We start from the raw sequence: 13813 nt of genomic DNA, 5'->3' as shown, positions 1-13813 counted from the left end.
GGCATACATATTCATGCCGAGTGTTTACCTAAGGCCAGAAAAGAACTGTTAAGAATCGAGGCAAGGTATCACATTAATACGAGGGTACTCGAGAGATCCTACGAATACGTAGGTATATGCAAATGACATCGTTCCTCGGAGGAAGATCCTTTAAATCACACATCGGGACTACCAATAACACATCCGGCCGACGCGACCGATGTGTACGTATAGAAGAGTCGTTCTTTGTGTCGACTAGAAGAAGAGAATGGAGAACAGAAAGAGTGAGTGGCGATCTTACTTTTATAGCTCGTGGTACCCGTGATGTTCGAGAAAGAAGGGGAAAAAGAACGCCAACACGCCAGAGCGGCGGGACGACGGAAAAAGGCCGGATTACCGTCGAACTTTCGCGATTAAGAGGAAGACGCGATGGGGCCACTCGTCGGGTCCCTAACCTGGCGATGGCAATAATCAGACAAGTAAAAAGTCCACCGTAGAGAGAGAGAGAGAGAGAAAGAGAGAGGAACCGAACGTTGCGGGCGGGGCGAAAAGTTAAACACGTTTGAGACTACATGTTTCGGCGAAAACGGTGATAAAGCTGCTCTCGTTCGTATCGCCACCTCCGCGTACATTATCCACGACGACGACGTGGAAACCTCTTGCTCTTGCTTCGCTCTTCTCGAAGACACGGGGGAGTCGAGGAACTACGAGGCGAAAGGAGAACGATACGTTTTTATCACGAGTAATTCGGGCTGCCACGTACATATACGGTCTCTAATAAATTCGTGAGTGGCCACACCGTGAACGAAACGTCCTATACGCCCACGCGACTCTCACACGTGCCTCCGCGTGTGCACGCACATGCATGCGTAGGTACGCGTGTCCGGGAGTCCTCGTGAACGCACGCTCTTGGGTCGTTGTTGCGCTTAGAGTACCGGGCTCGATCGACCCTAGAATGGAGGATATAGCGGAGAGAAAGCGGAAGGGAGAGAAGGAGAGAGACGACGAGCGAGAGGGAACGGATATTATCGCCAAACGTTAATTTGGCCGAGGTCCGGCCTACCTTCCAATTTTCGAGCCCTTACACGCCCACTTATGAGATTGTCCGTTAACGCTCCGAAACGTCGGGACGCGAATATTCGACGCCCGCATTTCCCTCTAACAGCGTCGTCGTGCACGTCTCCCGTGACAAGCGTGATCCATACACGCGCGTGAGAAATGCTTATTTCTCTCGTGTGTGAGGAGCTTTATATCAAATTTGTGGTTTGTATCAAATTTGTGGTTCGTATCGTTTGACAAATTTGCGATCGATCTACTTCATCATAATCTTGTAGCTGAGAACAAAAGAGAGTAAATCCAAAGTTATCGGTTTCGTCATGTCTGTATTTTTATAATCAGAAAAACAAGCTTAACGAAATGTAGGACGAAATAAATCAAAGCTCCGAAAATTTTATTTAAATTGTATTAAAAATAATAATATAATTTTAAAGGATATAATTTTATACATATGCGAAATTATAAATATATGTTATATTTTAATATCGAGGAGGCGAATTCAATTTTATAATAAAATGTATGTATATAAAAAAAAATAATTTCATCAGAATCCAACAACTAAGAATAAAAGGGGATAATATCACACAACAAAGACAAAAATTGTATGTATATAAAAAATAACAATTTTATCAGAATCCAACAACTAAGAACAAAAGGGGATAAATCCAAAATTGTCGGTTTTTCCATATCTATATTTTCATAATCAGGAAAACAAACTTAACGAAACACCTAAATTCAATAAAAGAATAGGACAGAAATTTTGTCCAACAGACTTGAATAGAATTATTTAAAATTGTTTATTTAAATCTTATTAAAAGAATTCTATCCTTTACCTGCGAGCACTGAGAAAACTGTCTGGTTGAATTAAAATCCTGAAATTCTAGTTGAAAATAGACGAATTAGAATTTTCTGGTTAAACCTATTAAATTCTAGTTGAGATAATCTGAGAATTCTGATATAATCGGAATTTTCTGGTTCGTCTATTTTCAAGCAGATATTTTTCTCAGAGAAATAATAAAATATATCGTACGGTTTTGATATTGAGGAGATGAATTAAGGTTGATAACAAAACCTTAAATACAGGGAAAAAGATAAGTACGATTTGCGGCTCATATCGTCCGTGGCCGGATTGTACGAGATCCAACCGCGGAAGCGCACGTGAGATAGCATGAGAGAGAATAAGCAACAAAAATACCTGCACACTTTACCATGCGTGCAATGTGTACGCGTTGCCAGCTCTCGGATAAATTCTAAACACGTAAGAAACTTGTGCGCTACCAGCGCGAAGGCAAATGTACATAAGAAAGAACGAGAGACCGAGAATAAATACGGTTATACCCGTGTAAAGCTCCACATCGCGGCTTGGACGCGCTCGTGGATGCACGCGCAAAAAGTAGACGCGTTCGACAGTGCGTGCATCTATAAACGGCTTAAACGTCGAACGAACGAGGAATCGAGAGGCTCGCGTAAGTAAAAAACGGCACAACGCCCAACGTTTGCAACGCGGTGAAATATGCAATACCGTTCGACGAAATCACAGACCGCCAGTAACGAGACAAGGTATCTTCGTGTATGCATAAAATATAAATATTTTTCAGAGGATATTTTGCTTGAAAATAGATAATGATATAAGCAACGAGCGTTAAGTAGGTTTACAGATAAATATGTAAAATATTCTATAAGTATATTAATATAACATGCAATATTATAAAATACACGGAAAGAATGATTTTACTAAAGTATCTAAAAATTTTACAAGACATAGATCTGAAAATAATTTTCTTGAATTATCAAAATTATTAATATCTTACACGCATAAATTATTTTGATGATTTAACAAAATTTATTAAAAAATTAAATTTTAATAAATATTTGTTCGAATAGTATAAACATATATTTATTTGATACAAGAAGAACCATTAATTTGATTTAAGTATAATTTTTTATTGAGTAAATATTTATTTACTGTAAATGTTTAGTTAGTACTGTTCGAACAAATATCTATTAAAATTTAGTACATTTTTTTTTCAATGTATGGAATTTTAATTTTTATCGAGTTTCTTTGCGACTTATATAATTTTATTGAATGACAGTGCAGTTTTCGCCGATTCGCGAATATGAAATAGATCGACGCGGAATAGGGAGACGTCACTGTTGCGTACACCTCGACTTACGGAGCGCGTATTAGCGTGTGCAAGAGTGCTCGCGGTAAGAACCGGTTATATAGGAACCGTCCGCCACCTCTTCTCTCTGCACCTTCTCCTCTTCTTCCACTGCTCATCCGCCGACCTTTCGTTCTTCCATCCTCCCCGAGTACCCTGATCGGCGAACCCGCCGCTACATAATGCAATGACGCGCGCGCGCGTATGTGTGCACGTGTATGCGATCGCTAGGCTAAGCGTATACTCGCACGCGTAAATGTATAGGGTGTTCAAGCTCGGGATAGAAAGTGCCAAGTCAAGCGAAACCGTGATCGCTTCAATGTAGTAGCGTCAATAACGTTCGACTTGTCAGTGATTAAAATGACTGGATCTCTTATTTAATTTTGTATACATTTCTATCTCAGCACGATATAAAATTAAATTATTTAGACATCAGTACCGAAAAATATTGGAAAAGAGAATGGTCGTTTAAATTTTCATTTTGTTCGCGAGAAAGTTGCCGATTCAAGGGAATCGTGCGTTTGTTTCTGAGACATCCTGTACAAGAGCCGGTACGTACACTTGCGCGATGCTTCGACACCATGGGCGCCTGCCTATCTGACGTTGGGTGCTTACGAGGGCGAGTCCGCGTCTTTTCTTTTTCTCCCTTTCTTGACCTGGCTACCGACAGGCCGTAGGGACGCTGGTCTCTGTAGTCCCTCTCGCTTCTCCCCTCTGACTCCACCGGAGGCATCGGCATCTCGCGAATGTTTCACGGATAGTCCTGGAACTTGCTGCACGGAAACGACGGTATGCGCTGCATCGCCATAGTCTGCGAGAAATATGATCTTCCTCGAGAAGCGTTCGCTGTATGCTTCCGAGACTTTAAAAGAGATATATTTTCAGCAAATCATGTGTAAAAATTTTGATGTGTAGTTTCTCCAAACATGCATTTGCTAGTAATCATTTTATTTAAAGACGTATCTCTATCTACTATCCCAATATAGATAACAATCGAATAAGGAAAGTTCATCGAATAAACGTAAAATGTGATGAAACTCTTGCTTATCGTTGGTATTAGAATAAGATAAATTTATGTTTGCGCAGCGTCATAGATAAAAATTGTTCCCTTAATCAAGAATTTTATTAATCTCTTCTTATTGATTTTTATGTTACAGATTTCGAATAGACAACACAGATCACATAATTGACGTGAACAAAAACAACGCAATGTTCGAGTACGATCAAGTCAATATAATATGTCCTGTGTATCCGCCGGACACGTATGTTGATGACGATGCTGAGAAGTACATCATCTATAACGTAAGTTAATTTTTACTTAAGTTAATTTTATGTTTAATATTTATCTTAATATCCGATAGCCAAATTAATGCAACCTTCCTCTTCGAGAATGCATTTATTAGATGCAAAACCATAACGTGTGACGTCTATGACAACTCCCGTCATATTGGGCGTAACAAATTGTCAATCGGAGTCTGCGAATGTTTAGACAGCTGCTGCTACTTGAAACTGGTTCTTTAACCCGCTTCTATTATATCCAAAACGACATCCGTTCTTCAGTAAGCGTACCGTGCTACCGAAACGTAGATTTATTGATAAACCGAAAGAAATATTGGACGTATATCTATAAGTACATTGGGCAATCTCACGGCCTCCTTCTCTATTTTTAAATTCGATTCAATGCGTGATTTTCAGATGAAAAAGATTAAGTTCTATATTTTTTGTACTTTTTAAATTAGTTTTTTTATAGTTGATTATTTTTTGCCGCTTATTTGAAATATTTTTATTCGCCACAGAGGTTTTTCCGATTATTTTTGGCTAAAAGTTAATTCTGATAAAAAAAACTGTCGCTAATACCAAGATGAAAATCTGACACTGCATTCCCGATTGATACGTTTTTACAAACGTTCATTCTCCCAATTCTGGATACCGCGGCAGATTCTCGGCTTTCATGAACACCATCAAACATTCCGGTGGCGTCCACCCTCTGAGCAAAGCAAAACCTCCCAAAGACCATTCCTGCGTCGTCGGCGACCTAATCGTTTCGATCCACTTGATTGTCCCTCCACTCTCCGCCATCCGTTGTCCCATTGTCTCCGCCGTTCTTCCTACGCGACGATTAGCTCCGACAATGAAGCCCTCTTCTGCTGAAGAGCACGAGAATCAGTTCGCCGGGGGGGGGAAACGCTAAGATGGTACCTTTCACAGTAGTCAATCAGCGATCGGTGTCGCCGATCCGCGTGTCGTCCCGTGTCGCCGATCGATTATACCGTCGCAATTGACCGCAAGATTTCTCTTGGGCGTTTTGCAGGTGTCCAAGGAGGAGTACGAAACATGTCGGATAACGAACCCGAGTCCGCGGGTAATAGCAGTGTGTGACAAGCCGCGCAAAACGATGTACTTCACCATCACGTTTAGGCCGTTCACGCCGCAACCCGGGGGCCTCGAGTTCCTCCCGGGCCACGATTACTACTTCATCAGCACCTCGTCCAAGGACGACCTTCACAGGCGCATCGGCGGACGGTGCACCAGCCACAACATGAAGGTCGTCTTCAAGGTCTGCTGCAGCAATGAGGCCGAGGCTTCTTCGTCGGCGACATCGCGCAACAACTGTAAGTATTCAGGATAAATATATCATGAAAAAATGAATTCATGCAAAAAGTACAAAAGCTGATTTATGAGGAGAAAGGAAAATTGTTCTAATTTCAATTAAAGCAGAATTTTTTTTATTTATGAAATGCTTGTAAGCATTATACTGAGAAACATGTTTTGATTGTACCAGCAAAAGTCACCCAAATACAACCAAAATGCATTCTGATCATACCAATCAGAATTTCTGTTACCGTAATTAAATTTCTGTATGAAAAGAATGGTTTTATTGAAATATTAAAAAATTTAACTATAGATACAGATTTGAAAATAAATGTTGAACCATCAAAATAATTATGAGGACGCTCAAGTTAATTGTTAGAATATCTAAATTTTTTATAAAATTACTCATTATGCTGTTTTTTATGCAAATGTTTTGTTTGGTCTAATAAGATTATTTTTAAGTCTGTATCTAATCTAATAGCGAATTCGATTGGACGCACTTAGTGCGCACTGGTGCACATTAAAGCCGTCGTACACAAAATAATGTAAAGATATATTTATAAATAAATATAAAAATCGATTAAATCGTGAAATACTCAATACATTTTATTGTACTATTAGGTAAAATATTTCATAATCCAAAATATTTGCATTTCATTTTTATATTCAAATTAAATCAGTGTGTAACGGCTTTAATGTGCATCAGTGCGCACTAGTGCTTCCAATCGAATTCGCTATTAGTTTTTAAATTAATTAAACATTTAAGTTAATTAAAAAAAATAAATTTAAATTAATTTTTTAGATATTTCAGAAAAATTATTCTTTATGGTTATCTCGATTAGAATTTAATTGATTTAACTATAAGTGCCTCTTTATGATTGAACCTACCAGAATTCAATGCATTTAATGCAACCAGACTTTTGTAATAATATAGGAGAGAGAGAATATAAAATTCTATTTAATTCCGAAATAGAACTTTTGGATATCGAATAGAAACGGATTTCCTTTGTTCTCCAAGATCCGAGAGGCGGAAACTTATCCTCCGCGAACAATTCGCGTGACGATTCGTTGTGCGAATTCACTCGCGTGCATTTCTTCATTTGCATTGCATCGCCTGCGAAACGGTACCCGAAACGCAGGCTCTTCTTCCCATGGAAGGCACAATCCGCGCGGCAATTATATTCTAATTTCTCAATTATCATAATCTAAAATTACAGGTGTCGTTTGCATGAGGGACACCGCCTTTTCATTCCGCGTGTAAATCACACTCTTAACTCTTCACGCTTTCTCGTTCCGCACGATCTCTGCCGAAGATACATACTCCGGGGGGGAAAAAAAAAAAAAACAGAATGAAAAGAGGAATCAGGAGCACGAAACAGAAATGGTCTATAAATTCATTATCCCGTAAACAGTTACGTGAGAGGAACAGCTACCATAACAAACTGTACTCGTTCGTTCGCCATTCTTTCGAGCTCATTTCCTCTTCGTCTATCCTCCTATCTCTCCTCCTGTCGTCCGTCATCTCTCTCTTAAATAATCCCTATCGATTATAATTCTCACCGTGCATCATTTGTTGATGCCCGGCCGGGGGGACCAATTCTGTGTCCCGGGGCACAATAAATTCTACCATTTCATTTCGCCCCGCTATTCTCTCCCCAATTCGTTCCGAAGCATCCTCGAAGCGTCCTCCCGCTCCTTCGGTTCCCCTCTTGCCTCCCCACCCCTGGTCCTCTTTTCTCTTCCTGCCACCTCCGCCCCAGCAGAGACGATTCATGCGCCATAATGACCAGCTATTTTGCCGGCCGGGAACTCTGAACTCTCTCTCACTCTCTTTCTCTCTTTTTCTTTCTCTCTCCGTGGCATCTCGGGCATTGAAGATTCCATGGCGAGACTCGACCTCGCGTTCACGGTAGACGTCGAGAGTTCGCGCGCGGCTACTTCCACACAATTATATCGCCGGGGGGTGCGTGTACCTCCTCGGCCGCGAGTTTTATTTCCGAGGGGTTAGCAGGTACAGCGCCAAGTTGTGCGCTCAGAATAACGCGGGGACTATCGGCGCGGGCCTTCGCGATGGGAAAGTGTGAAGATGACGAAGGTTGCTTCTCGCTGCATTTAATCACAGTTTCTGAAATTTATCTGTACTTCTTTCTACATTAAAACCGATTTAAGAATTTTTTTTTCACGTTTTTAACAGCGTTTATCTTTGAGATTAAAAGAAATTCCGTTTTTTATATTGTAAAATTTAAATATTTAGTATGACTAAGAAAATCGAAAATGTGAAATCATTTTATACATATTATACAAATTTGCAAAAAAGATTTATTTCTATATCTTCATGGTTATCATTCAAATGTATACAAGTTCTTTTATACGTTGAAATAATACATATATTTTTTTTAAATTATTTTTTAAAATAATTTTTTTTAAATTAAACCTTTTTTGCAATAATATCAAATACTTTCTCGAAGTATATGATACTATTTTTTTTTAAATAAACATTTTTATAATCAACGTACTGCACACAAACCCTTTCTTTAAAAAAAAATATATAATTATTTACTAACACTCGCAATACGATTCTTCCTACTCATATAATCGTACTGAAATCGAATGAGTATTGGTGAAGAACCAACACCGTTCCAAGTTTCTAAGATGTTCTCAGCGATAAGATATTCAAGCGTCATGCTTCAAGCGGCTGTTTCGGCGTAACGATACGAATTCTCCTTTCAATCTACTAAGTCATGTAGAAGCTAATTCGTTCTTCAACCGTCGCCGGTTATTTCTAGACTCTGGGCTATATTCGATTATCCTTGTTTAACATTCGGTGAACAACAAGGATAAAACGATATATCCTGAATTATTGTACGTACTCTTACGCGCGGCTCGCGATCGAGTTGGGCATAGAGTACAGAGAAGAACTGAAGCGTAATCATCTAATACCATGTCGTCCATTTTCCAGCCGTAGCCGTGACCAGCAGCACCGTGCCCAGCAGCAGCTCGACAAGCACCGCGGTTTTGGGCGGCTCCGCCGCCGGTCTGCCAGCCCCGCCGATCGTCTACAGGGGCGGAGATCGATTCTACCCGGAGATCAGCATCGATCTCGATCCACATCAACCAGGCACGGCGGCGCCGACCCTGCCTCATGTACCCTCACCGGCCATCTACCCTGTGCATCCGCATCAGCCGCAGCCGCCAATTCACAATGGATCGCCGTCCTCGATCACGCCGCCCAAGACTTCGACTGGTCAGAAGAAGAAGAACAGTACGTATCACGTCATCACCGTTGCACGCTGCGTGCCTGTCTGTCTATCTGCCTGTTTCGTCTGCTCGATGAATTATCATTTCGAAGCACTTTCTCACACGCAACGGCTCACTTTTGTGCCTTATATTTGATCCAAATCAATTAGTAGCGATTCGTACTTTGGTAATCGATAGAGTCATCGATTAGTTCATGAAAATCGGATTAATCCATTGCTGATTTTTTTTTGTTTGCTTAAGAAGCACTAGTTTAATCATACGTATTCTTTAAAATTTTTAAAGTAAATCTTACTCTGAAGAGTGAAATTTCTCTCTTAAAGATCGAAAATTGAACCACTCTTTTCCAAGAATAACTCAATTTTCACTCTTTAGAATGAGATTCCATTCGAAAGAATTTGGAAAGTTTATGGAAATAAGATACATCGGTATTGATAACCGTTTCAAATTAATTGACAGTCGAAGTATTGACAATGTTCGCTGTATCAGTTGAATTTCTTTTAATGCACACATTGCACTTCCCTCTATGAATGTCTATGATGAACGAACGGTTATATCTACATAATACTAAGCTATCTGCGGCACATCCAGAGTAAATTATAGTAGAAATAGGTAATAATGATGATAATCTTCGTTAGTTATTATCAATATTAGTAGTCAGTTGTAAATTATGTTCTTCCGAATTATTCCACGTTTCGCGCTCATTCTAGCTCATTTTCTCTTTAATTCATAACTGACACGAGGATTTCCTTATTCTTGTTCAATCACAAATTATTTCTTAAAATAAAGAGAGACAGGTTTACGTATTTATTTGACGTCACATTTGTGCGCGAGATACGTTAAAAGCCATATCGCTGCATTTAGTTGCAAATACGCGCCGTAAATACGCGCGCTTCTACATATGCCAGGTGGAAGGTCGGCAAAACACAATGTCAAGATCCAATCGAATGAAAACCGAACGAAAGCCATCTGTCGATCCTTGCACCGCACGCCCTTCTTTACATTGACGTCTACGATATAATTTGACTTCTAAATGTGCCGCGTACGCGCGCATTTGCATTTCACCGATAAGCCGTGCGTGGATAACCGCTCACACATTAACGGTGCCGTGTTTCCGAGACGCGACACGATAGGGAATACACGTTGCCAAGGTGTCGACACGAAATTGCCAGGGATTTCATTTCTCTCTCGTGATTCCGCATGTGGTAATAACCATTAAAATTTGAAATGCAACTTGAACATCCACACAAGGATTTCCTTGGCGGCACATCTCAAGATATAGTCTCATTGGCAAATCCCTCATCTCTATCGCGAATTAAAACATACATACAAAAGGTTGAAAAAATTAATTTGTCTTCTTAAAAATTTGATTAAGTTAATTAATTTTTCTTATTTTAAAACCGTTTTAAGTAATGTCATAAGATACTAATACGAATCTGTGATTGACTTATAATATCTTAAAAGAAATTCAGAGTTGCCACAGATCTGGAAAATCGGGAAAAGTCAGAGAAATTGAAATTAACCATGGAAATCGAGAAAAGTTAGGGGAAAATATAAGAGATTGGAATTTTGAATTTTGCTCACAATTCCCTTAAACTGCTCCTATTCCTAATAATTTTTATAATTTTTTAAATATTATATCTGACGTTTATAGTCAAATACGTTCAAAACTCGTGCACTTTAAACGATTTTTTTTTAAATAATTAAAATTTATATTTTATTCAATAATTTTATTTGATCGCTCTTTTTCGTCATAACTGCATTCTTTTTTCCAATACTAATTAATTTTTGTTGGCTTGAATTTGCCTTCAAAATTTTATTATGCTATTAAGCTTCTTTTGCGTTTTTAATAATGTAAACTAGCTTTCTTACATCCTTCATTCTAAATGTTAAAATTTTTTACATATTTTATAATATTAAAATTTTAACATATTTTATATCGATCATGAAAATTTCTCATTTTTGTCCGGAAAATCTGGAAAAGTCAGGGAATTTTAAAATTCATTTTCTGTGGCAACCAGAGGTTGTACTTAAAACGATTTTTAATTATAAGACTCTATGAATATCGAACTTGAATGATGCAATGGAGTTTATTTAAAAAAGAAAAAGGATAAAAAAAAGAATAAAATGTATAGTTATAGATAATTCTACTTTTCATCCTTCATTTTTCAATCTTTTTTCTCAAGAAAAACGTCTCTCTAATATTACTAACAACTTATAAAATCTATGTTTCTTGATACTCCACTGTCGTGTATCTTATCAATGGTTAATAATTGTGTTGCTTTTATGTTTCACAGAGGAATATTCGGATCATCCGAACGAGGTGGTGAAGAATGAGGAGCTGACGTACAACAGCGCAAGTTCGTACGCTCGTACGCAAGTTCGGTACACAAGTCTAATCCTAGCGACAGGTAGCCTACTGATGAGCGCGTTGCTGCAGCAGCTGCTGCGGTGAAGCGACAGTACCAGCCACGTACGAGAACGTCGTATATCCCATGCGTCGAAACCCCTTCTTCTGTGATTATCCTACGTTTAATTGATTTCTTGAGAGGCGCGCGAGACACGCGCGTATCTCGGCCGTCCCTCGATCGTAGTGAAACACGCACGATCCATGGTCGCGCCGACTCGAGAGATAGCAGAGAAGACAGAAAAAGACAGAGAGAACGAGAGAGAGAAAAAAAGACGAAAAAGAAGAGACACGTCAAGAGAAGAGACACGCACGACACACGAGCGGCAGCGCCATATTAACTACAATTAAAGAACTAGCGGGGTTCTCTAGAGTGGAATACCGTAGAAGGATGAAGACGAGGAATAGGACGGGAAGTAGAAAGCGGAGAAGAAAAGACGGAAAGAGAAGCGCTACTACTAGACACTACTTATAGTACACGCCCACTATTATCACTACTATAAATGGTAGTCGTATTGGTTGTCCTTCTTATCATTACGCTAACTGTAGGTATTTATTCGAATATGAGAGAAAGAGATGTGAGCAGGAGTCGTGGCAGCGTGCTAAGTATCCTCGACCGAGAGCGAGAAATGTACGCGAGAGAAGGACGTCTATTATATATTAGTATATAGTATAGCAAGCCTATGTACGCGAATAACGTCAGATCGCACGTCATTAATTCGAGCGAATCTTTAATTCATGGAAAAATGCCGCATGGGCTCAGCCGTCGACGACGAACGGTCCTTCGTTAAGGGGTCCTCGCTCGGGGCCGGCAAGGAAATAGTTTATCCTGAGCGCGATCACGTAAGCGCGCCGTGCCTCGAGAAAAGAGTACCTGAAAATCCTTGAATGCTTTCGGTTCGCGGCCAAGGCGGTAACAATCCAGTGGAAAATGATCACGATCCTATCGCGAGTGGCTTTCGAAAAAACCTCATAGAGATACTTGGACTCGAAATCGTCAATGCGACGCGACGTAGTTCCTCGATGACCAGACGATCCGTATCGAGCGAAAGCTCGAAAAGTCAGGAGGAATCGTCTGGGATTAATCGTGTCTCTCATGCGGCGTTTAAGTTCGGGCCGATCGCCGCGGCCGCCCGGCCAATCGCAGGACGCCGAGGACGAAGGATCATTCGAATTCGCATGCGAGATCGCGAGTAGGATAGTTAGCACGCGTGTAAATAAATTCCTAATGAATATGTACAAGTGGCTCTTGTGGCCGCCTTGTATGCCGACGGGCAACAAGGGGGCCGGGGAGATTTAAGAAAGAGTGCCGTATTTCTAGGTAAATCTTATAATATGAAACGAGAAAGAAAGAGAGAGAGCGAGAGCGTGGATCAGAGAGAAAATGTGAGCGCGTGTATGTGCATTATGCAATTATGATGATATGAGTATATGTGCTCATTAACAAATCGACGCGAGCCACGAACTTAGATGAATTTCTGTCATGACAGATCTAATTGCATCATTGTCACGAGTCAAGGATAGCGTATCGAATAGTATCGTTGATTCGAGCCGTTGGGTAAGAAAAGTAGCGTAGAAAAAGAAATGAGCGAGCGAATAAAGAATATTGTGCGAGAGAGACTGAATCGCGAAATCGAGTAAAAGACAGATTTGTATAATAGCTGTATCATACTGAGACTTCTATCTATAGATCTGTATTATATTTATTATCCGCTATCATTACGCTAACGAATATTCAACACTCGATATTCTATATTTGCTAGTGAAATATCAAATTTAATAGCGAACAAATTAACGTACTGCCGGCACCGGGGATAAAGCGGTGATAACGGCACGAATGAGCCCCCGGAGCCAACCCTCTCTCACCCCGTCGTTTATTGTTTCCCTCGTTGTTCATTTTGTTCAGAGTATAGTACACGAATCATGTTTCTATTCACACTATACATGGTGCCTAATCAGTTCAATCATGTTCTCGATTTATATTGATCCTTTTCTACATTTTCCTTTTTTTTTATTATTTTATTTATTATTCACATTACCAGGGAAAAAGACTTGCGCGTGTACATGTTTCACGCATACACACCCGTGGATTCACCTTTTGCATGACGCCCACGCGTGCGTGCGTGGCCGCGACACGCAAAGGACGAAAGACGAAGCAGTGAGTAATTTTTCGTTTGTGTCCACAAAAAAAAAATACAATTGCAAGCGCGACTGCACTAATGAATTATTGTAAATACGAATTTACACGGGAAATGAGTACCGTAGCGAGAGGATGCGTGATTGCGTGCGTGTGAGAGAAAATGAAAGAAAAAATCCTCATTCAGAATCTTAAGTAGCGAAATAAGAGAATCATTACTTTGAA

The 13813-nt window shown here is 39.9% G+C and overlaps 1 protein-coding gene across 1 annotated transcript in view; it reads left to right on the top strand.

Moving 5' to 3' along the window:
• The window catches only part of Ephrin (ephrin), a 56220-nt gene extending 42656 nt beyond the window's left edge, over positions 1-13564 (top strand). Inside the window, exons 2-5 of the mRNA XM_018454560.1 lie at positions 4355-4499; positions 5509-5809; positions 8749-9051; positions 11342-13564. Of these exons, the coding sequence (XP_018310062.1) occupies positions 4355-4499; positions 5509-5809; positions 8749-9051; positions 11342-11499 (907 nt within the window). The 3' untranslated portion in view covers positions 11500-13564. The remainder of the gene's footprint in view (positions 1-4354; positions 4500-5508; positions 5810-8748; positions 9052-11341) is intronic.
• Positions 13565-13813: the final 249 nt, after the last annotated feature.

Source organism: Mycetomoellerius zeteki, unplaced genomic scaffold (assembly GCF_001594055.1).
Source record: "Mycetomoellerius zeteki isolate Tzet28-1 unplaced genomic scaffold, Tzet1.0 scaffold437, whole genome shotgun sequence".
NCBI lineage: Eukaryota > Metazoa > Arthropoda > Insecta > Hymenoptera > Formicidae > Mycetomoellerius > Mycetomoellerius zeteki.
The sequence above is the reverse complement of the archived record's forward strand: the minus strand, read 5'-3'. Positions and strand labels throughout refer to the sequence as shown.